The sequence below is a fragment of the Thermobia domestica genome, chromosome 5, assembly GCF_964235325.1.
Source record: "Thermobia domestica chromosome 5, izTheDome1.hap1.1, whole genome shotgun sequence".
Classification (NCBI taxonomy): domain Eukaryota; kingdom Metazoa; phylum Arthropoda; class Insecta; order Zygentoma; family Lepismatidae; genus Thermobia; species Thermobia domestica.
The window spans coordinates 1,372,236-1,395,629 of NC_137458.1; the positions used below are offsets into that span (position 1 = coordinate 1,372,236).

Here is a 23,394-nt window from a genome sequence, read left to right on the forward strand (position 1 = left end):
GGTCATTCTCACCAATCGCCCAATCCAGCGATGCGGAAATTCACCGTTTAGGTAGTCACGAACTGGGATATGTCAATGAGAAGGTGCCAAACTCTACACAATACGAACTTGGTGAGTTTTTGGTTTTTTTCATATATGTGCCAAACAAAGGAGAATGAAAAATGAAGAAAAAATATGGAATTTTTATAATAGTTTCTATTATGTCTGTAGACAAAAATATACAAAAACTAGAATCAAACATACAAGTTTACATCAATTACTTGAAGTTTCGTGTACCAGACAATAAAAAATTAATTTTATATCTTTACATAAGATACAACAAAAAAGTATTTCTGTTAATTCTTTATGATTTCGCAACAAAGCTGCTTAATGAAAAACTGCTACAAAACAGACCTCATCAGAAAACATTGCTTATATAAATGTATTGCTTTTCAAAATACTTTCATTTAAAGTGTTTTAAAAGAAAATACAACTCCGGTTATACTTGTCCACAGAAGAAGAAACGATAACATAATCATTGCTGCACTAAAATGTTCTCTACAAAGAATACGATAAATAGCAATAATAAAAAAAGATAACATTTGGTCATGATTTTTTAAAATTCTCTATCACATATATTTATAATAATAAACATTATAAAATAATCAACGTTATAAATCACTTAAGGTACAAAGAAGCGTTGACTTCTATTTGTTGTAAGTAACTGGGATTTGTCACAGTTTCCTTTTTATTTTATTCCACCTTCGGTTCGAGTCTTTCCACATGGATGCAATGTGATGACTGGGCTTCCTCTCTCTCTCTTCAACACCGGCAAGTTTTTGTACAAAAGTAGAAAATTAAGCACTTGTTTATTTTTTTCTATTTTCTAACCTACAAGCCCAGCGTCTTTCGCCATACCATAGAATATCGACGTTTTCTTTTGTAATAACTTGTCAGGAGCATCGAATTCAACTATTTTCCCATTATCCAACACCATTACCCTGTAAGCAGAGGCAGAACTTTGTTTACAGCATGTTGTTTTAGATCTCAAGAAGAATTATTTTCAGTTTTAATCAGAAAAGACCTACTGACTGACACAGTTCAGCATTATAAGGCTTTAGGCTGTCATCACAAGATCTGTCTGCTGCAGGTTAGGATCCCGCTCAGTCCGGGATTGAACCCCAGTACCAGAGACAAGCGCTCTACTACTGAGCTACCATGTTAAGGAGCCATTGATCAGTTGTGGACGCTTCACCTCTGGCCCTTTTCAAGGTAATCGTCTGGAAATGAAGTTTTCTGAGCAAAATTGGTGGTTTGAATGGAATTTACAAGAATAAAATCTCCATAACAATGATTGGTTGTTTCTGCAGGTCCTTATCCAAACGAGACAGTGCTCAGTTTCTTTGCTTAAGCCCTTGTGAACACTTTTGCAAAATTAAGACTTAGGAACTAAACATAGGAATGAAACAGAAATAAATGTGAGGAAATAAATTCGTTCTTAAGAGCATTATATCGGCGACATTAACACCAAAACTTTATGGAATGTGCTTTACACTTAAAGTGCAAATTTGCTTAATAAGTAATGCAAACTAGAAAATTAAATAACCATCACTTGTTCTTTTCGGTATTTCATTTGCAAAACAATATATATATATATATATATATATATATATATATATATATATACCCAGAAATTGTATATGAGGCAGCAGAAGGAATTGTTGTAACGTAATCTCGTCGACATAATTTTCATTAAAATCAAAGAATAAACTGATTATCCGTAGAAATGGACTAACATCCACATTAAAGCTTGAGCGTGTGAAAATATCTTCCAGAAGGTCGCGTTTCCAATGATGTGTGCATGAGGTTAAGTGAGGGTGAGGTAAAATTAGCGTCAGGTCTCATTTTTGTGAGGGTGAGTGAGCTCATTATCGGACTAATTAACATGAGCGCGATGTCGAAATAACGACATGAGTGTGATGTTGGATTAATTATGTAAGCGTGAAGTCGAGTGAGTGTGTGTGATGTTCAGTTGATGATTGAGCGTGAGATAGAGTGAGCGTGATGTTAGGTTGATGTGTGAGGCCCAGTCAGCGACGCAAATACGCTAGTTATTGTCCAGGGCAAGAACTCACCTTAGCGCCCCCTGACCAACCAAATTAAAATGCTCTCCCAAATATTTGCCCAATTTTGCGCCCTCCCAATTCGGCGCCCGGGGCACAAGTCCCGTTTCCTCCCCCCTCCTAGTGACCGTGACTTGAAAGGTAGTTGTGTGCGTCAGGTTTAGTGAGTTCGTAGTAGGCACCTTTGATCAAGACCGGAATAACAACAGATTTTAAAGCGAGTTTGAAACATCACAAAGTTATCTTTTGAACTCTTAAGAGTTTGAGGAAATGGAAAGAGAGGTTGAAACGCTAGATTAAGTTCTACCGTTTTTCCATCTAATACAGGAACTGTAGCAGACCAATCTCAGCCAAAGAAATTCAGGTCTCGGTAACTTGGACATACCACAACAATAACGGTAAATACTGAAATAGACTAAAATAACAAAATACATTCAATGTAATTTTTTGTAAATTACAATACAGTGAAACCTCTCTAAAGTGGGCAGCCGTGGGGAATCAAAAATTGTCCTCTATTGAGAGGTGTCCTCTTTCAAGAGGTTTCAATATTTTGTTATGTAAATTAGTGAGCAAGGTAATATACAATTAGGAAAAAAAAATATTTTTGCATGAATCACGTATTTACGAATATTGCCTGCATTATTCTCTGTCATCCAATACTCTATGTTCGAGGCACAACATGGAAATAACATGTTATAGTTCTCTGCACTTTACACTTATCAGTACTTCCTTCGTTTTCAGTATGGCGCTTTAATTTGTGGGGTAATTGCACTCCTGAAGTGTCCTTTTTGAGACAATATATATACCTGAGGGCAAAAAATACCAAAATTGTCTTGTGGTTGGTTAGAGACTCCAACGGGACAGTAGCATAACGTGTCATCCCTAACGGCGGGCAACTGTCAATCACTTTTGTTTCTGAAGCAGGTTGGGTGGGAGTGGGATGCAAGCAAAGGACATAAGAGTGAAACAGAGACGCTTCATCTGGGTTGCTGAGCAGACAGTTGAGGAGGCAAAATGTTGTCACAATGCTTCCTTGGTGACACATGTATGAATTACTAAAAATGTATTTTTACTACAATTTTCAACTTATTTCTAGAGAAAGTGTTCGTAATACGGAGGTAAATAATACCTATAAAAGACAAAAAAGACTGTCCGTGTCCGTACTAGAGAGTGTCCGCTTTAGAGAGGTTTGCCAATGTTTTTTCCTATTACAGTGTTTGGGGATTACAAAATATGTCCGTTAAGGGAGGTGTCCGTTAGTAGAGGTTTCACTGTATAATGGCTATCCAGTAATGGTTTCAAGGGTAGTCCGAGAAGGAATTCCCCCACCCCCAAGGCTTTATCTTATTATTGGGTAACGTAGACACCGTAACCAAGGCATGCCAAAATTCAACGTCATATTTCATGTTTCACATTTTGTTCTTACAAATGTGTGTTGCAGTAGCATTTTTTTCCTAATAAATGTTTTTCTCCTTTTGCAAGTTGTTACTTAACTTACTGCGGTGCCTTGCCATTAATGAACAACACGGTCCATTCCCGGGGTGAAATAAAGTTCCTTCTAAATTTGAAAAGCTGTTATTTCTTTATTTCTTGGTACTAGGCAGTTACTTCTCTTAATGCAATAATTTCGATACTACTTTATTGTTATATATATATATATATATATATATATATATATATATATATATATATATATATAATATAAAGCTAGTTTCTCGAGCCAAGCATTATTCGTAATAGCATTTACTACATCAAAAACATCTAAAAGAGTATTCATGAGAAAATCAATTTCACGTTGAAACGTTTTAGGTGAGAATAATGGAAGGAATTACGGGAAAAACAAGTGTGCAAAGTAGAACATCATTTTAAGAAGAAATTCTGAGTTACTGGATTGTATTTAAGTTACTAATGTAGAGGAACTATAAATATATATAAGAAAATATTGGCATAAATATTTCAATATATTTAAACATTCATTTATTTACAACTACCATAAAAAAAAAAGACGACAACGACTTAAACCCAACACTGTATGGCTTATTTACAAATAACTGTTAGATTCTTTTTATTCTTCTAGAAACAATGAAGCAACACCACTCTTTCTTTGATTTTTATACTATTATAAAACTAATTTTAAAACAATTAACAGTTAGTTTTAAAAATGAAGGTCTAACAGTAAACGGTGTAGAAATGAACTAACCTGTCACTGTCCATAATTGTATTTAACCTATGGGCAATTGTCAGTACTGTACATATTTTGAATTCTGATCGGATGGTTCTCTGCAAGAAAAGATGTACAACCAAAAAATAAATAATTTAACAGTAAGTATTAAGGCAAGATATCTATTAAATAGTATATTACAAATAAAGACAATAGTAAGAGAAGGTGTTACTTTGTTAGGATGCGTTCTAATGCAAATAGGTGGTTCCATTAAAAAGACTCTGTAAATAGAATGATAAAACGAAATCCATAATAAGCAAAACACGGGCGGAACATTTAATTCTAATTTTATATAATAACTCTACTCTTGTTATAAATCTTTCAAGGTTGCTAATAGAAAGACTACAACACAATACCATGAATTAATGGAACTTTGTCATATATAAAATGTAAAATCTCTGCTGGTTAAACGGTCAGAATTCTTGTTTTTAGTTCAGAAATCAGAGTTCGATTCCCATTAGAATCACATGTTAAAAGTAACAGTCCCAGTGTCCAGGAGAGACATAGTACATCTATTCAATAAGATCTCCCTGTATGGGTATAGTTATATTAAATTAAGTGATAACATTTTCCTCTGTGTGCTATTGATTAGAATCCTCACCTGAATGAGATCATCTGTTTCTAAATCAACCGCTGCTGTTGCTTCATCCAATACTAATACTTTTGTCTTCCGTAACAATGCTCGCGCCAAACATATCAACTGCCTCTGGCCAACACTAAAAGAAAAAAATAAATAAATACTTAAAAACAATAAAGAAATATACCTTAATTAATGTCCAAACATCGTGTTGTATTAGTCTTGCCAAACGTTACACTCGCAGAAAGAAAGGAAAGAAAGAAAACAGGAAATTTTTAAAAGTATCATCCACAAAATAATTAACTATTAATTATCTAATTCTTTAACAGTAAACATCATTATTCTTTTAAGACTGCTTTCATCATCAAAGTTGAACTAATATACTCGTAAATGTTACGGATAAAACTTAGAAATCGGATAGACTGCAATTCACCAGGCAAAACTTAATTTACTAACTAAAGCTGCACATACCACAAAGACCCGGAAGGTTTTAGCAGATAAAAGACAATGTTGTTTCATAAAGAAAAATTCTCTGAGTTGTCAACTAATAATGATTTCTTCATACATCAAATTTCATCAGACTCAAATTCTAAATCTTGAGAAAATAATCTAAAATGTAAATAGTGATCTGTTAATTTCAACATCATCACATGACTTTCTTCGTTTAATTAATGAATTAAATTCAAGCAATCGTTATCCACAGACTAAAGGTATTAATAAAACCTAAGATTTTAAGGACAGATTCAAAACTTGTCGGACTAAAGATACTGAGGTTTTATAGACAGTCTTAAAATTTGTCGGTTTTCTTAACCCAAGTTCGATTACCAATGAATAAAAAAAAAAATGGAATAAAGGCGAAGAAAGTGAGGCTTTAAATCAATGTTTTATCATTTATTAATTGCTAGCTTTACAGGAAACATGTTCGTTCACAAGATATAGGAAATTCCCATATTTACAGAAGAATTAAAAAAAAGAATGAGAAAACAATCTTTAGATGTGCACAAGTTATAGTAAAAGGTAATAAACATTGACGTGGTTCACCTAGCAGCTTTAATTTTCTGAAAGGAATTGTAATGAAGAAGACGACAATTTTTTGTTGAAACGTTTGTGATGAGATATTCTATTTCAGTGCTTTTAGTGAGTGAGTACAGCTTTAATAGATCTTTTTCTATCAAATCTTTAAACAAGAATTTTAAGGAAAAAAAAAAGGATCAAAAGATTGCGATCTTGACTAATAATTAGTTTTTGGATCAGGAGCCACAAAATTTTTGAATGGCCCCTAAATCGTATTTTCGTATTTTCTGTGGAACAAGCACATCATACCGAGTTAAGTGATAGCTTGGGTTTGGCTACACTATACGTAGTTCTCCAGATATAAGGCCTATAAGAAAATTTTTGACTGAAATATATTGGATCTTTTGATTCAATAATGGAAAGCTTAAATTACGCCCAAAATTTTGGGTGAAGCTAGAAGTTTGCTTTAGTTTACATATGTTGCCGATAATCTATGATGTATTTAGCACACCTTGTATAAACTATTTATTTTATTCACAGCATTTCTCATATAAGATGTGGATACTCCCTATACTATTATGGGCGAACATTATTATTTTTTAGGCGGGGGTCAAAGAAAAAAGAATAAAACCAAGTGGACTAATATAGTTTCTAAAAATGCACCAATAGAGTTCATTTTGCAAAATTCTTGTAATGCGAAGCCCTATTGTTGGTTGAAATGTGGTCACTAAGTTAAACAGAAAAGAGAAGAAAGAAGAAGAAGATAATTCACAATTACTTATTGTGCTTAATTCTTTTCATAAATCAAATTAGGGATCATGTCGCGAGCTGGATAGAATCTTTCAAGAGTCCGCGCATAGTCCGCTGGCCGTAGTTTGTCCATCGCTGTCTTGTAAACAAACTGAAATACTAATACATATGAAGTTAACCTAGATGCTTGAAAATATTGACTTTGTCGAAAGTATTATTTGATATTTTCACGTATCTATAATTTACAGTATTATGGTCACGTCGAATTTCCATTTATTTAGTTTTCTCTGCATTTAGTTCTATACCCATCTTCCTGAAAGTGTTTGATAAAACCTCTGCATTTCTTTTTATTGTTTTCATATCATCGCCTGTCAGATTTACATCTTCAGCGTAAACCATGATATGGTAAGTAGCTCTAGGCTCTGGTTGCTATCTTATATTTTCCTTATAACGTATTTCAGAACAAAATTGAATAATAATAGCAGATGGGAGGGCAATATTAAGATGGATCTCGCAGAAATAGGAATACAAAGTATAAACTGGATTCAGTTGGCTAAGGGTAGAAATGAATGGAGAGTTTTGTGAAAGTGGCATTGAACATTCATTGCGTTCTATACGTTATAGAGTGAGCGAGTTAGTTATGAAGTTAACCTAATCTAATCTTACTACAATTCTCACTATTTAGCACTCCATGCAAGCTAGTTGCTAGCACGTATGCTTTCGATGTAGTGTTCCCGGGTTCGAATCTCGGTGGGAGAACATTAAAACTTTGAACGCAAAACAGTAGTTCGGATTTTACCTTAAACTCTAAGCCCACGTCTTATTTAGCCTCGGTGCAAAACTTCAATAAACAAACAATTCTTACTACTCAAATAGACTGTTACCATCTTTTCTTGATACTACATCACAAAAGTCCGCGGTGACACGTTCAAAAGCAACACGATGCTTTCCACCTACAACAATTTTATGAAATAACATTCACACGATTGCCTCTATGATACTTATGGACCACGGTGTATGCCCAATTCCTTAGGAAAGCGAAATATATTTTAATTTTAGAAAAACATCGGAAGATGGAAGACTTTTCATGGCCCAGACTCAGAATATGTTTTTTATAGAGGTGAATCATTTATATCTGTGACGAAAACAATGAACTTGTTATACAGTTAAGAACTAAATATTTGGAAAGTCACAGGTAAGATGCGCTATGTTGTAATTACCAGACCTCAACGCCTTGTTTATTCAACATACCTTAAATTCTCTCCACCCTCTGCAACTTCGTGATTTAATCCTGCCGGCAGGCCTTTCACAAAGCTCTTCAAATGCGCATGCTCCAGGGCTTTCCAGAGTTCATCATCTGAATGGCGATTGAATGGATCCAAGTTGCCACGTAGCGTTCCAGAAAATAACACAGGGTCCTAAAGGAGAGGAAACAAACAATATACCAAATAACTACATCATCTTTTGATGTCTCTCTACTTGCTTTTAATATTATCTTATCCAATATTTCATTCTACTAGCGTTTGTAATAATAATAATAATAATAATAATAATAATAAAATGATAAATGAAGTATGTAAACTATCCTTCAACAATAGTAGTTGATCTTTTAAATTGTCATCAACAGATTTAAAAAAAAAAAAAATCTTCTGCGCATCGTTATGATTATACTTATTGTTTCAGGTAACTGTAAATACATAATTCCAAGAACTTGCAGTTGTGCCACTCCAATCATGAGATCTTAGTTTGTATTGCTTTGTAGTTGAAGGTAATATATTTAGTATTCTCGGTAATGTAGATCCTTTTTCCTTGACGCAAATAAATAGATTTCTTTCATCAATGAACGTTTTTATTAATTTCAGATGCAATACTTGAATAACAAAATTAATAGTTTCCATAAGATATTACACTCAGATGCAAAGAAAATTCTATAATCTTAGAGATGGCTTATATCCATATCGGATATTATAGCAAGCAATCATGTCAATTTATTTTATACAATATTCGATTGTATAGGATACATTGAATAAATCATTATCACAATCCCAATAATTGATTATTCTTTTATTTCTAACAATGAATACGAATTAACTTTCTCACTCTGGATTTTATATTATATTTGTATCTAACTATTTATATCTATATCCAGTGGTGCTATTCAGCCGGTTCGCTAGAACCTGTAGTTAAAATATTTCGAGTTCCCAGAACCGTTTGTTATACTGAGTCATAAACTTTCACACACACACATGCAGCTGGAAGGGAAAGCTTGTTGGTTACAAATTTTTCACAGCCAAAACAAATGATGTATTTAAAGAACCTTGCTTTGCTGGTGTACATATCAGAGGATTACTGGTGGGGTGGAGGAACAGTACATTTTATTTTATCTTTGCTTTTAGAAATTCTTATAGCTATAGGGTTAAACATATCATCTCTCAGAATAAGGTATAAGCGTTTGAGAACTGGGGTTATATGAGATGAGATGAGGGTTATTTATATTTGAAACACATACGTTCCATTATCGTCAATCACCGATCCTTTGCTGGATGAAGATCTTTCCAATACTTTTTGACAATTATCTATCTTGGATAATTCGTTTTCAATATTCGAAGTGCAACATAATTTCCTCACACCACCACACCACCTTGTATTAGGATGGTGTATATGTCGCTATTTGTCACTTGTGGTATCCAGTGAAAAAAATGGTTTTGTCTACTAAGAGAATCATATCTATCTACCTATCCATCTTCTGTCTCTCTTTCTCTCTCTCATATATATATATATATATATATATATATATATATATATATATATACAGAACCGGTTGTTAAAAATTTAGAATAGTACTGTTGTCTATATCTATCTGTATCTATCTATCTATCTATCTATATATATATATATATATATATATATATATATATATAGATAGATAGATAGATATAGATAAATAGATAGATAGATAGATATACATATAGATAGATAGATATAATCACGATATATATATATATATATAATCACGATAAAATTTTACTTACATGCACCCGGCAATACTGCTATTCATTTCTATGGGGCTATTTAAAACAAGAGGTATACAAGAACAATTCTCGAAATATTCAAGACCTGGAAACTAACATTCGCAGTGCCATTGAGAACATTAACGCTTCTAATCTTCGTAAAATTTCTGCCAACCTGGTGAAACGTGTGAACCAGTGTTTGAATCAAAACAGGGGACACTCCCAGCATCCGCTGTAGAGCTGGTAACTCATTTCTGATAGGTTGCTGGGTGCATGTAAGTAAACGTTTTATCATAATAATTTCAAAGTTCGTTTTTCATTGTTTTCAGGAATTGAATAATGTAGACAGATCCTTAACACAACTTTTGATGCACTGAAACATCAGCAAAGTTGCCAATTGAGAGTGTTAATTTATGGAAACTACGATTTCCCTAGTTCCCCCTTACAGAGGCCTCATCCGATTAGTTATCGGTGAAAATGAAAAATTCTTTTCTCTGCTCGATAGTTTCCAAGCTACTCCAACTAAACAAATTGAAAATTAACGACAGAACATCCATACGTATGAGTCAATTTACATGTTTTGCAAAAAAAAAAAAAAAAAAAAAAAAAAAAAAAGATTTACACCTTCGGTTACATCTGGCAACACTGTATGGTTCCTAATGTGCTTCAATCGTTGCTTCCTAGTTAAAAAATATATGAATAAACAAGGCCTCATTTTCGTATAACCATTATTCGTGTATCACTTCGGGTTCAAAAGTTCTACTATCCCAAACTCCGAGTTGCAATGTGTATTGGACACCCTGTAGTATATATATATATATATATATATATATATATATATATATATATATATATATATATATATATATATATATATATATATATATATATATATATAGTTAATGTCAAGATCCATGCTTGTTCTGTCATAATTAGCTTTCCTTCACAGTAACAATTAGCTAATTTTATTTTAGTAATAATAAAAACAATGACATAAATGTATTACAGTAACGCGGTTCGAACCTTGTATGTCCCTGTTCGGGAAGACATTTTATGACAGTACATGGTTCGTGTCTTACAGATCCCTAGGAGGGCTTGGGCATTTACTACGGTCCGGGATTCGATCCTCTATGTTTTGTACGTCTCTTTTAGACTTTGATAACAATTTGGATCTTTTGCCAAAGCCGACCATATAGCTGCTGGACAACACGGTTCAGAGTTCGGGTCAGAACGTTCTGGGAAATCGACACAAAAGCTGATACTAATTGTACTCTCAATGCCTATGTGACGTAATAATTTTCATATTGCTAAGTTGCTAGTATGATTCGATTTAAGATTTTGGTCACCTCTTTCAAGAATACATGTAGAGTATTGGTTATCATGGTGCGACAACAACTTTACGTTTACGACTACTTGTTGATGCATTATATTGACTATGACATTTATTTCTCAAAGAACATTTACGAACAAACTTGGAAAATTTAGAAAAACAATACAACATACGTTTAACTCTTTTTAATTTCCGTCAGACTTGATGTATTTTCCTTTTATGTTACCGGTGCTTTTTGCCATAACGAGCTTGTAAATTATGTTTCTTTACAATGTGACGAACAACATTCCGTAACCTACTAAAATTTTCTTGACAGGTTTTTAATTTCTTTTCCCATGTTACTGAGTTATTGTTAATATTATAAGGCCTACCTGGCATAAAGACGTTTTTACTATCTTCTAATTTGACAATTTGAGTACAAATGACTACGCAGAAAGTAACGCATCTCATTTGTTTCACCTGTATTTCTTTAACTTTCAACTCACAGCTTAAAAAAACACCCTTCTCTTGACGGACCTCTACGACCTTAAGAAATACAAAAAATAAACAAGTTTTGTAAAACGGAATACATTCTAATTTACTGGTTAGCAAGGTGCCGTAAAATCAATTTTGCTTTAACAAATATAATACACTACAAGGATGCGTGAATGGGCTACTCTTGCCTTCATTTTCAACGCAATTTATTACTACTTTTGTAAACCTTTTCGTAGTGAAGCACGCATTGCACCCTAGAATGCTTTTCGTTCCTTTACAAAACAAACAAACAATAGCAGAAGCAGCTGGCTGCTGACTGACACGTGCAGCTGCGGTAGACGTGACAAACTTGATGGTTGAGGGTTGCAGTCGAGAAACCTTTTTAACAGCTGGGTTGTATTTGTTACTTTTTTCTTTTTCTGCTATACTCCTATCTACAATAACACTATTCGAAAGAGAGAGAGCAAATTCCTTGGCCTTATTTAACTCGACATTAACGTGACTGACAACAGGAATTATTTCTTTTCCTACATTTAATTTACAATCAAATATTTCTTCAACCTGTTCAAATTTATTGTCAAGAAATTCAATGGTGGTTTGATTTAAAACAACAGCTGGTGGCTGAGGACTAACACATGGTAAAATAATACAACTTTCAACACATTCATTTTTCATTGCTCGTGCGTGAATTTTTTGAGCTACCGGGGCAATGTCCCACAAAATACCTTCAAACTCAGGTCTAACAAATTCTAAATTATTTTTAGCAAATTTTATTTCCAATGGTACTATTTTGCTCTTACAATTCTCGCGATTTTGAATATTTCCTAAATTACTAACTTTTACAGAAGGATGCGCAAATGTTACAATTTCAGGAGAATCAGCAAACCTAACCCGTTTTGGTAGTACGGTTTTACAATTTACCTTCCGGTCATCACTGGAATCCTTATTAGGCCCTACAACAAACATTGTGATATTTAAAATGCCTTTTGTATATCCTTTCAGCTAACCTTTTTTAGCAGTGCGTACTATGTCTGAATTTTCGTAATGGACTTTCAACTTATATTTAATGTCTGACAAAGAAACACATTCTAATTCAAAAACACATTCATCTTTGACTTTTCGATAAAGATCAGATTTACGTAATTCACGCATTTTAGCAACAATTTTATCTTCAATTTCAGCCCTGTATTCTATGTTTCTTTCTAAAAGAGATTTTGCAATTTCCTGCTTAGCTCTTTTACGAATTTCACATATTTCCTGATCTACCTTTAAAGCATTTTCGACTTCTAGCAGTGTAAATGGTTCTTTTCTACTATTAAATGGTACTTTTCTACTGAACTGAGTTTCTACTATTAAATACTCTGTTTCTTTCCATATTTTCCGCATTTCATGCAAAACAGGTATTATTTCTCTATTTACGGGTATGATGATTAATTTACTGTCAAAACAACAAAATTAAATACTAAAAAGGCACTACAATTTATCTTAATAGAAAATACAATTAACATAGCCTTTATGCAATTTTATCAAACATTCATGTGCTATCGGGCGCCATTTTATTACAGTAACGGGGTTCGAAACTCGTAGGTCCCTGTTCGGGCGTCGGCGCCATTTTATTACAGTAACGAGGTTCGAACCTTGTAGGTCCCTGTTCGGACGCCGGCGCCATTTTATTATAGTAACGGGGTTCGAACCTTGTAGGACCGTAGTAAATGCCCAAGCCCTCCTAGGGAATCGCAGGACACGAACCACTTACTGTAATAAAATGGCGCCCGAACAGGGACATACGAAGTTCGAACCCCGTTACTGTAATAAAATGGCTTATCCGGAACAGTGACATACAAGGTTCGAACCCCGTTACTGTAATAAATGCAGACCTGATATCATTATCAATTCATTTTAAAAGTGTTCAGATCACAGGCCTTAGAGCAATATTTTCATTTATTGGTCAATACAATCACTTTACGATCATTCTTAGACTTCAGAAACAGATTTTTCGATTTTTAAGTAACCACTATCGGAGACAAGCAGTGAACTATTGATAGTCCATTTAATAGCGACTATTTATACTAATAGAAAGCGTAGTCATGACTTATTATTGTTGTTCTGCAATAATCATCTTTCTAATTTTGTCGAATGCTAATATGCGAATGATCATATTAAATCATGCAACATAGCTCATCAACAATAATAGCATCCATAAGGCTAATGCTTAAAGAAAGCAAGTTAAGGCATGTACTCTCATAATTTATCTGAATGTATGCAACGGTACTAAGTAAGTTAGTTACTCATATGACCTAAAAATTGCACTGTTTTAAGCCAATGCAAAACAATTTATATTTTAGGTTCTTTTTACCCGTCTCTTAGCAAATTGTCTAGGAGTTAGTTGAAACCATGCCTCCTATTTTTCCACACCTCCTATGAAGTAACAGAAAACTTCTAGCATTCAGATGCGATATAGTTTTGGAGAATCTGTTGCTATAAACAAGTTGGCAATATTTTATTATTCTTTTTTTCATTTATTTACTTATTTATTTCCATCGTCGAATACCAAGACTACGCATGCGAACAGGTAAACATGCTTCTATCTAAGAGTCGTCATTTAAGGAGCAATTCAAAATTGATTCAAGGTCAGTTTTCAGAATAAGATACTTTTCTAGCAATGAAGTCTAATGCCAAGATGAAAAGCATCGTAGGAATTAGGTTAAAAAAGAGATTGACAAATACGCTCGGAAAAAGAAAAGGACAGAATGTGCTTTAATTGAAGAACTGAATTTTTTTAAGGTAGTTTTAATTATTAATGGTGCATTATTTCGGCACAATTAAATAAACAAGGGTCTTTGAGATTTCTCTCAGGTAAAACTTCTGAATCAAAACAATCTTCTATCACTGTGTCTTCACAGAAATGATTGAAGCTAAAAAATATTTAAAAAAGGAATATATTTCCTTGATTACTAGTCTTTAATGTGCTACTAATCAGGACAGGTCTAATTATAATGAGATTTTTTTACCTGAGGAATGATAGTAAGTCGGGAGCGCAACGCATGCAATCCCATTTTGGAGATGTCTTCACCATCAATGGAGATGGAACCACCGGCTGACTCAATAATTCGGAAAAGAGCCAGCGTCAACGATGATTTCCCTGCACCCGTTCTTCCAACGATTCCAATCTGAAAAAGAAACAACACTTACAAAATAAGAGACAAGACTTTGATAAAACATTACAAAAGTTTAAAAGGTTTGGTTGGAAGAACAGTTTAATGTCAGAATAAAGTTTCGAGATAGATAAGTAGAGAGAGAGGAGGGAGAAAGAGATAGAAAGTGGAGAAAACGGCCTGCAGGAAGTCACTAATAGAAGTAATAACTAATGGGGCATTAAAAGTAAAAAATGAGGTGATATAGTCAATAAAGTTAGTGGTAGTGCGACAGCATAGATAAAGAAACTAAGATGAGCAATGAAAGCTAATGGTAAATAGAGAGAACACAAAATGAAATAGTTAAAAGTACTTTTAAAAAGAAAATATATACAGACACTTTAAGTAATACATATTGTATCTAATGAGAAAAGAATCAGCCGTTTTTTAGGCTATATATCACTCCCTCTGCTGGTTAATTATAATGAAATTCAATGAGTGAAAATATGCAACTGAGCCGAGGTCGAATCAAGTTTCCTGCTTAGTGTTTAACCATGTCAGTGTGCTAACCATGTGTGATCAAACTCTTCCACATTTACACTTTCTGAATTTCAATATTTAAAGCATGTGAAGAAGAAGTGAAGTCCCAATGAATGTAAATGTTTTATATTTTCAATACGTATCACTTTCTTCGCCAATGTAATGGAAGTGTATATCACTAACATATTCAGCGAAGCGCAGTTAAATACTATTCCCTTACCAACTTACATTGTTCATAACATCAATGCAATTGCTGATACTCGGCGTATTTTTCACTCCTTTACCAATTTCAAATGAGATTTTTTGTTTGTTTTACTGAACATCTATCAAAGCAATTAGAATCTAAACGTTTTAAAATTATATGTGTATATATAATTTTACCTTTTCCCCTCCTTTGACGCTACATGAGATGCCACGAAGAACCAATTCTAATCCTTCCCTGTAGCGGGTTTTGTATCCATCAAATTCCACTTGGCCTGAAGAGGGCCAGTCACTAGGCGGCCTTTGCGACGGAATGTCCCAAGGAGCTTCCTAAAACATAAAAACATTGTTTAGAATGTATTGTGTTTTTCAGATGTAAAGCATCACGGGCAGTAGCCAATGCTGTGCGATATTCCGCGCGGTGTTGCCGGATTTCGGACTCCCCTTTCCCTTCTCGCTCTTCCTCTAGTTGAGATTATTACACATACATTGGCAACATTATTCACAATGTAAATATACTATTCCAGCAAACTCAAAGATTTTGGCTGTGTATCCTAGAAGTATATATAGCAACTGAATAACCTACCTATTAACTTATTCCAGTGGAACTGCTAAACGTTCGTCTTCAACACTACTTTCACTATCGTCTATGTCAATTAATATTTCGCCATTGTCTGAATCTGACTCTTGTAATTTTTTTATTATGAGTTCCAAAAATTGTAAACACAAAAAATAATTCTTCGAGCTTCACTTCGTAGCACTTTTTTTTTTTTTTTTAAAGAAAATTCCGCACTTGTACTCGGTTTCCTTAAAGACATTGTCAACTATAATTTTGGAGAACAAATGAACTACCACGAAAGAAAGCAACCTAGACACTGATGAATTCTGTTTATGCTAGAAGAAAAGTTGCGTTCCTACACACACAATCAGCTCCTTTGCTTCCATGTCTGTTCCTATAATAACATACTCTTATACTTGATGTAGGTCTCACAACAACAATCCATCTGATTCGTAAGCAACACGATATGGTCGAGTTTGTTTTGGGTTACAATAATTTATGACACCACTCAGACGCCTGGTGCTTTTGCATCCCTGCTAGAGGAGTAAAGAAGGAATACGTAATTGGCCACACATACGTAAGGTATTGAAACGAAGAAAAAAAAATCATACTGCGTTTCTTCTGTCGAATAAGGAAGAATCTTACATGAAGACAATTTCAAAACAATATTACGAATGTCCCATACCTTCTGTTCTTCCACATGAGCTCCCGCCGGGAATCGAATATATATATATATATATATATATATATATATATATATATATATATATATATGAATCAAATTGCAGAGGCGTGTTATTTAATTCGATCGCTTACTATTCTCAAGGGTGTAGAAACGGGGGAAAAGAGGGCATTGAAAATGAAATGAAATCTTTAAGTTTTACGTCCCACGGTTATGCCGGTTAGGCTAAAGGAGACGGTGATGATGAGTAATGAATGAAATGGTGGAATGAAGAAAGTGGGAGGAAACGGGAGAACCCCGAGAAAACCCACGCACACGGTGTTTGTCCACCACAAAGTTCACTTGGCGGGGGCTGGGATCGAACCCGGGACCCCAAGCACCAGAGGTCCACCATTGAGCCACCGCGGCCCCAAGAGGGCCTTGACTTTCCAAACTATTTCCAGCCCTGAAATGAGGTTCATCTAGTATATGTTTAGTAAACTTATTTAATAGTTAATGCAAATTAGGAACGTTTATAATAAAATAAGATTTTTAAAAAAAGAAAAAAGAAAACATAATCAATACAGTTTCTGTACCTAATTACAAGGACGCTGATTTCTCTGTAAATTGGGGGGGGGTGCATTCAGATGCAGAAAGCATGTATGATGATTTTACGACAAACTGCGTTCAAATTGTGCCTAATATTGCACATTTACAAATAAAATGAGGGGCCCTGGCTCCCTCAGTCCCCCCAGGATCTCTCACTACTATATTATTGCATAATAATATCTGAGTTGATATTTTTTCGAGTTTTTTCCTTTTAGTATTTTAACCTACATAAACACAAAGTCGGATAAACAGACTGCTAGAAACAGCATTTGTTTTCTTATGAATAGCTTATTGATTTATCTCTTACAATCCGCTTTTCAACTTCAGTACTGTCAAGATCCGTCTTTTGTTAAGGTAGCATCGAGAAAACATAATATGTGTATAGTATACATGGTGAGTTAAAATGCTTTCATATTCTGAAAGAGGTCATTTGTTCTGTTTTTAATGTGTGAAAAGCTTTCCACCCCCTGAAAGTAATGTTCCCCTAGAACAACCTGTTGGTTACACCCCTGATTATCCTTTAATAAAAGTTGAGTTCCATTTCCAAATCGAAGAAAAATCCACTGGAAATTAGACGGGACTCAACGCTCGTTTTACTAATTGTTTTATATGGAAACCTTTCAAAGCGTGTATCATGACAACCAGTTGTCATAAAAAGATGTAGTTTTCACGTATGTGTTCGTAATTCTTTTCTCTACTTCGTAAAGTGAGCAGTTAATGTGCTAATACAATATTTCTAATAAGCGCCTCTGCTATTGTCAAGATTCGCAGTAGCGCGAGAAGTCAGCGTGCAGAACTGCTTGTCGCGAATTGTCAACACCGCTCAAAGCCAATTGGACGCCGCGTAAAGCCAACTCAAGGCCATGCCGCTTCTCATCTGAAATCATTTGTAATAGAGAATTGGGACAGAAATATTGATTTCCCTAATATACTTTATCGGTTTAGAAATGCCTTTTTTTCTTTTTTTAAAAAAAAAGTACTTTAATATACAGTAACTATAATTTCGCACACAACTTTTTTTTAACGTCTTTCTTGCCAATGGAGTACGCTTATTCCAGCGCTGACTCTTTCTTGCACAGCGTCAATATCCACCTCATAGGAATTGAACTTCTTCCTTTTAAGCAGTTCCTTTCAAATGGAGTAGTGTAAAGCACCCATGTTTCATAAGACGTTACAATAGTCTGAAAAGGATCCTCCAATCTCTTATATATATATATATATATATATATATATATATATATATATATATATATATATATATATATATATATATATATATATATATATATATATATATATAAAAGAGATTGCAGGACCACGGTTAAAGTTTTGTGACTGCCACTAACCTTCTTTCTTTTGTGTTTAGACTTCGAACACAAGGAACTTACTTAGCACTCGCACTGCTAAATTTAAGATAGACTTTTACTATTGATTCTACATTTCCAATATTTAAAGTTTTCCAGCAATTTCTCTAACAGCAATATTCCGATCTTCTCGAATAAGTGCTTCACTATTAGAGCAGCTAGCACTACTTAAGACACGTTGAAACAATCATATTAGAGTTTAGTGTCCCTTTCAACAGTGAGCCCATATGATACGTAAACCTATACTTAACGTGAGATCCGAAACACATGATTTCCCACCGGGAATCGAACCCGGGTCTCCTGCTCCACAGGGGCGTACGCTAACCATATAACCACTACAACTCTCAAACCGTCATGTGTCGTTAAATACAGTCATGTGTATCTTGTACCTGTATAAATATAGAAGAAGAAAATTCCCGTCTGTTTGAAAGTTAGACTTACGTATGAACGAGGTACTTATGTATTTGAACAAGCCCTCAGTACTCCCCTTGGTTTGTGAATAACTAGACTGTCTTTCCTCTACGCGTGGAATCTGGACATGCACTTTCATCTAAAATCGAGCGCGGGTCTTCCATACTAAAGGAAGAAACATGTCAACCATTTAGCTAAGAGAATGATCGTGACCGCTGTTTTGTCAATTCTGTTGAAAGCTGAAAACCACTGCGAAGGCTCCGACGAGCTTCAGAGAACTTCACAATATTAGAAAATGTACAAAGTTCACGATTCAGTACTGCTGGTCTTCGCTGTAACTCAGGTGCAAAATACGATTTTCCTTTAACTAATTTGAAATGGGATTACCTCTGAGCTTTCTGGACATGCCATTGTAGGTAGTTAATAATTATGGGAAAAGCATAATGGTACCACTAATATTTCTGATTAAGCCTATTGTTTTGCCTAACATCCTCTACGCTATTTTTATGTAGTACGCTGTTATGTTCCTTATTTATTTGAACATCTTGATCGAACTTCGTAAGAAAATTTCTCCAAAACTCAATGTCCCAACCTGTGGCTTAAAAGCTTCTTCAAACGGACTACGAGAAAACAACTTCGGCGTTCCCTTACTATACGGTGGGAAAAAAATTCAAACTAGCGATCCCCTCTTCTGAGAGATCCGCTGTACTACTGATGATTTAACTTTGACAGCTCCTTTCCATAAAAAAATTAAAAAATAATAAATAAATAATAAAATAAAATAAATAATTGTAATAAAGAGCACTTTACCTGTGGTGTTTCGCCATATTCTTTTATTCTTTCCACAGCCACTATATTGGTTTCAACATCTGATGTCATTCGCACCAACCAGTTTAATGTTTGTGTTATCTAAAGGTAAAAGTACAATGGAAGCATATTAGTTAAAAGTTCTTGCAAACACAATGGACAAACAGTTATTTATTCCTTGTAGAAGTAACATTAGTCTCTTCCTATTGTTATAGATGGCGCTTCACTGGTAACATAAGACTAAAAGATTTATCATTGCTGATGCTTGATCGCTGCAGAAGTGTGGTTGTCGGTTGCATTAGAAACAGCCCATCGAAGCAAAGCTGTTTGACAGCTGTTGACAGAATAGCAATCTGTTTTGGCATATGCAGGGTTACACAGTACATGAAGTTGCCCCATTCATTGGTGTCTACACCAGGGTTTACACAGAAATTCTGGTAGTGGTTTCCCTGAATATTTATGACTACTTTTACTGTGGTTACTTATTATCAGTCAAACTTCCCGTATTTGGAATATAATAACACTAGCGCCAAACAATGATTAAACACTAATGATATCCGAGTACTCCCAAACATAGAAACAAGTACCATTTTAGCCTATGTCTGATTATCTAAAATCATCACATCTAATATTTTCTTCTTCTCCGACATTTGAATTTTTACTTTAATTTTTTTTCCTAAAGCTTGAAATTTTAAAAACTGACGGCGCTCCTCACTTCTTTATCTCTAAAGATTTTTTTAAAGTTTTTTTACCACCTTCTTGAATCTGTTTTGATTTTTTGGCGTATTTTTCATATTTTCTGTGCGGTATATTTTGAAACATTTTCGTTACTCATTTTAAATTTCACGAGTTTGAAGGGCAGGGTAAACCCTGTACATTGAATGGTCTGCCATGCATGTGAACAAAAGACAGTGTAAGAGCTGTGGTCGCTAAAAGATACTAATCCAGAGGGACCGCCACCAATTTTCATGCAGGACCATCCCAACCGACTTCCGAAAATACACTACCAAGGGAACTTCACATAGTGGACATTTGCAGTAGCACACTATCAGACAGGTGCTTCTCACTGAGGCGAATAAAGCTGCTCGTTTTCAATAAGCTCAACAACACAGACGCTGGAATCAAAATGTGTATTGTGATCAGACGAGTCGCATTCTTCTCAATACCACAATAATCCAAGGCGTGGAATGCATCGAGAGGTCAATCAAGAATCTGAAACGCAGCATGGAGACTATGATTCAAACTGGAGGATGTTCTGTGATAGTGTGGATCGTACCATGACTTGGACCCATTTGTACACATGAATGTGAACATGAATAAAAATGTTTACTTGGATATCTTCAGGGATCAAGTATCAGTTTTCCCAACACATTTATGCTGAATATGAAATGAACACATTCATTTTCCAAAATGGTAACTGACGTATGCACCTGCACATAAATTGAGGTCATTCAGGACCCTATGTGACCTGTAAAGACTCAGCATTTAAAGGCCTTTGAAAATCTGTAGAACTATTTTTAACAGGGGGGAAAACACAGAAATAGACATGCCTGTACTTTGCCAGAATTGTGGGAGCTACTGATAAGCACGTGAATCCTTATCGATGTGGCACACCATCAACCCATGGAGTTACTTCATTCAGCCTAGAGATGATATTACCCGGTTTTAGGTTCATTTCTACGAAGGGTGACTAATCTTTTGTTTACTGAACTAATGTTTATACACCATTTAATAATAAATTAAATGCAGGAAAAAACTAATATTACACAATATTTCGTAATCTGCTGAAATAGTGGATATTACTGGAAATTAAAAAAAAAAAAAAAAGTACATTATACTGAATTTCTTCCATGTGATTTCTAAGTTGTTAATACAATTGTTCATGGAACTAGTGATGTAATAATGCTTTACTAACCTGAAGAGCGTAACTGACTGACAATCCAACCAGACCTGGGTTTATGGTATCCCTGCCAAGAACAGCGAACAGCGATGCGAAGAAAATGATCAGGTTACCGATCATTTCTAAACGAATAGTCAGCCATCTACAAAAGAATAATATAAATACAAGTTTAAATGAAAGAAGGAAAAATAAAATTAAGCATGCTTTCACTTTAACATGTATATGAATAAGATGTATAGCTATCTTTCTAGATTTATCGGATACTTTTGACATAGTAAATCACAACTTGTTGTTAAAAAAAAAAAAAAAAAGAAAGAAAAAAAACCTGAAATTGTACGTTATAAAGGGGTTAGTCGTATTGTTAGCTCAAATCATATTTCTCAAATCATAAACAAATTGTTGAGATCTGCCATCATAAAATAGAAACTCAGTCATCTTTATCAGATGAAAGATGCATTATTCGTGGCGTGTCGCCGGGTTCAGTATCGGAGCTATTGCTGTTCATTTTGTGTGTGAATGATCGAGAACTGACTACAATGGTATTCATTTCGACACTATACGCAGATGTCAGCAGTTTTTGCAGAAAACGAAAGTTTGGCGACGGAATCAGTAAACAAGCATTAAGGGAAGTGTCAGCGTGGCTAAGAAACAATAATCTTATATATTAAATGCCAATAAGTAATATGCCAGTGATTTTCATCACAGCACGAACATTTCGATTATCCTCAATATTTGTTTTAATAACAAAAAGAAAAACAACTTAAAATATGTAGTTACTAAACTGTGCTCTTGAGTACATAGTTTAAAACTCAAAATCTTACCTTGTACGGTTCATTTGTAGGATTAACAATTGTCTGTAATCTTACTTGCAAAGCAAACATAAAATGACCTTGCTCTCTGCTATGCAGTAAGAAATATTAAGAAAAATAAGCTGCCATTATAGCCAGACATAAGATTTTACAACGTTCATCTTTACAAGCAATAATTCTTAATAAATCATCATAGGTATGTGCGTAGCACAGTGAAAAAGAAGAATTATATATCTACAGCTAAAGGGTGGACATATCTAACAGGTCTTGCATATTGACAAGCTATAAACTATGAATATTATAAGCTCTTCTGTGACATTTTGAACGCTACTTTTACTGTACGCTATGACATTTAATGTTCCTCCGTCTATAGTGATCGAGGGTAAAGAATCCTTTGGTGCTAACAAAGAAAGACATCACTGAAATGACACATTCTTTCTCTACATGAGCGGAGTTATTGAATGAAATCTCTTCAATCTTTCTACTGGGAGTCTTGAGAAAAGTTTCATTGCAATCTGCTTACTTACTAGCTGACTCAAATTCCTCCAAGTTCGTTTTAGTTGTTTCGTAGGACTACTCTTTATAGTGGGTATCTACTTTCAAAAATAAAAATAATAAACACATAATCAGTGAAGGTCTTGGGATAAAAACAATTAATTTCTCACGCAAATCTTAATCCGTATGAAACTTCAAATCCTTAAAATGAATTTCAGCTAAGCACCAGTCGTTTTGGAGCCTTAAACAAAAGAATAACCAACACCTTAGGCAATCAAGATCAACCATTCATATGGTTAGTTAAAAAAACAGTGAAAAAGAATAATTGTACAGATTTTTAATTGCTCCACTGGCAGTTATTATTTTTTACACGCTTAGAAGTAATTAGGACACTGTCTTGAGTAATGTCAATGTGCGTCATAACA

General features: G+C 34.4%; 1 protein-coding gene across 2 annotated transcripts in view; it reads right to left on the minus strand.

Moving 5' to 3' along the window:
* Positions 1 to 202: 202 nt before the first annotated feature.
* LOC145685683 (multidrug resistance-associated protein 1-like) overlaps positions 203 to 23,394 on the minus strand; it is a 139,795-nt gene continuing 116,603 nt past the window's right edge. For both annotated transcript variants that reach the window (XM_081758092.1, XM_081758093.1), the window contains exons 26-33: positions 21,681 to 21,807; positions 19,769 to 19,867; positions 15,535 to 15,684; positions 14,491 to 14,649; positions 7,916 to 8,082; positions 4,925 to 5,039; positions 4,303 to 4,382; positions 203 to 980 (exon numbers count right to left, since the gene is read on the minus strand). In XM_081758092.1, the coding sequence (XP_081614218.1) occupies positions 866 to 980; positions 4,303 to 4,382; positions 4,925 to 5,039; positions 7,916 to 8,082; positions 14,491 to 14,649; positions 15,535 to 15,684; positions 19,769 to 19,867; positions 21,681 to 21,807 (1,012 nt within the window). In that variant the 3' untranslated portion in view covers positions 203 to 865. The remainder of the gene's footprint in view (positions 981 to 4,302; positions 4,383 to 4,924; positions 5,040 to 7,915; positions 8,083 to 14,490; positions 14,650 to 15,534; positions 15,685 to 19,768; positions 19,868 to 21,680; positions 21,808 to 23,394) is intronic.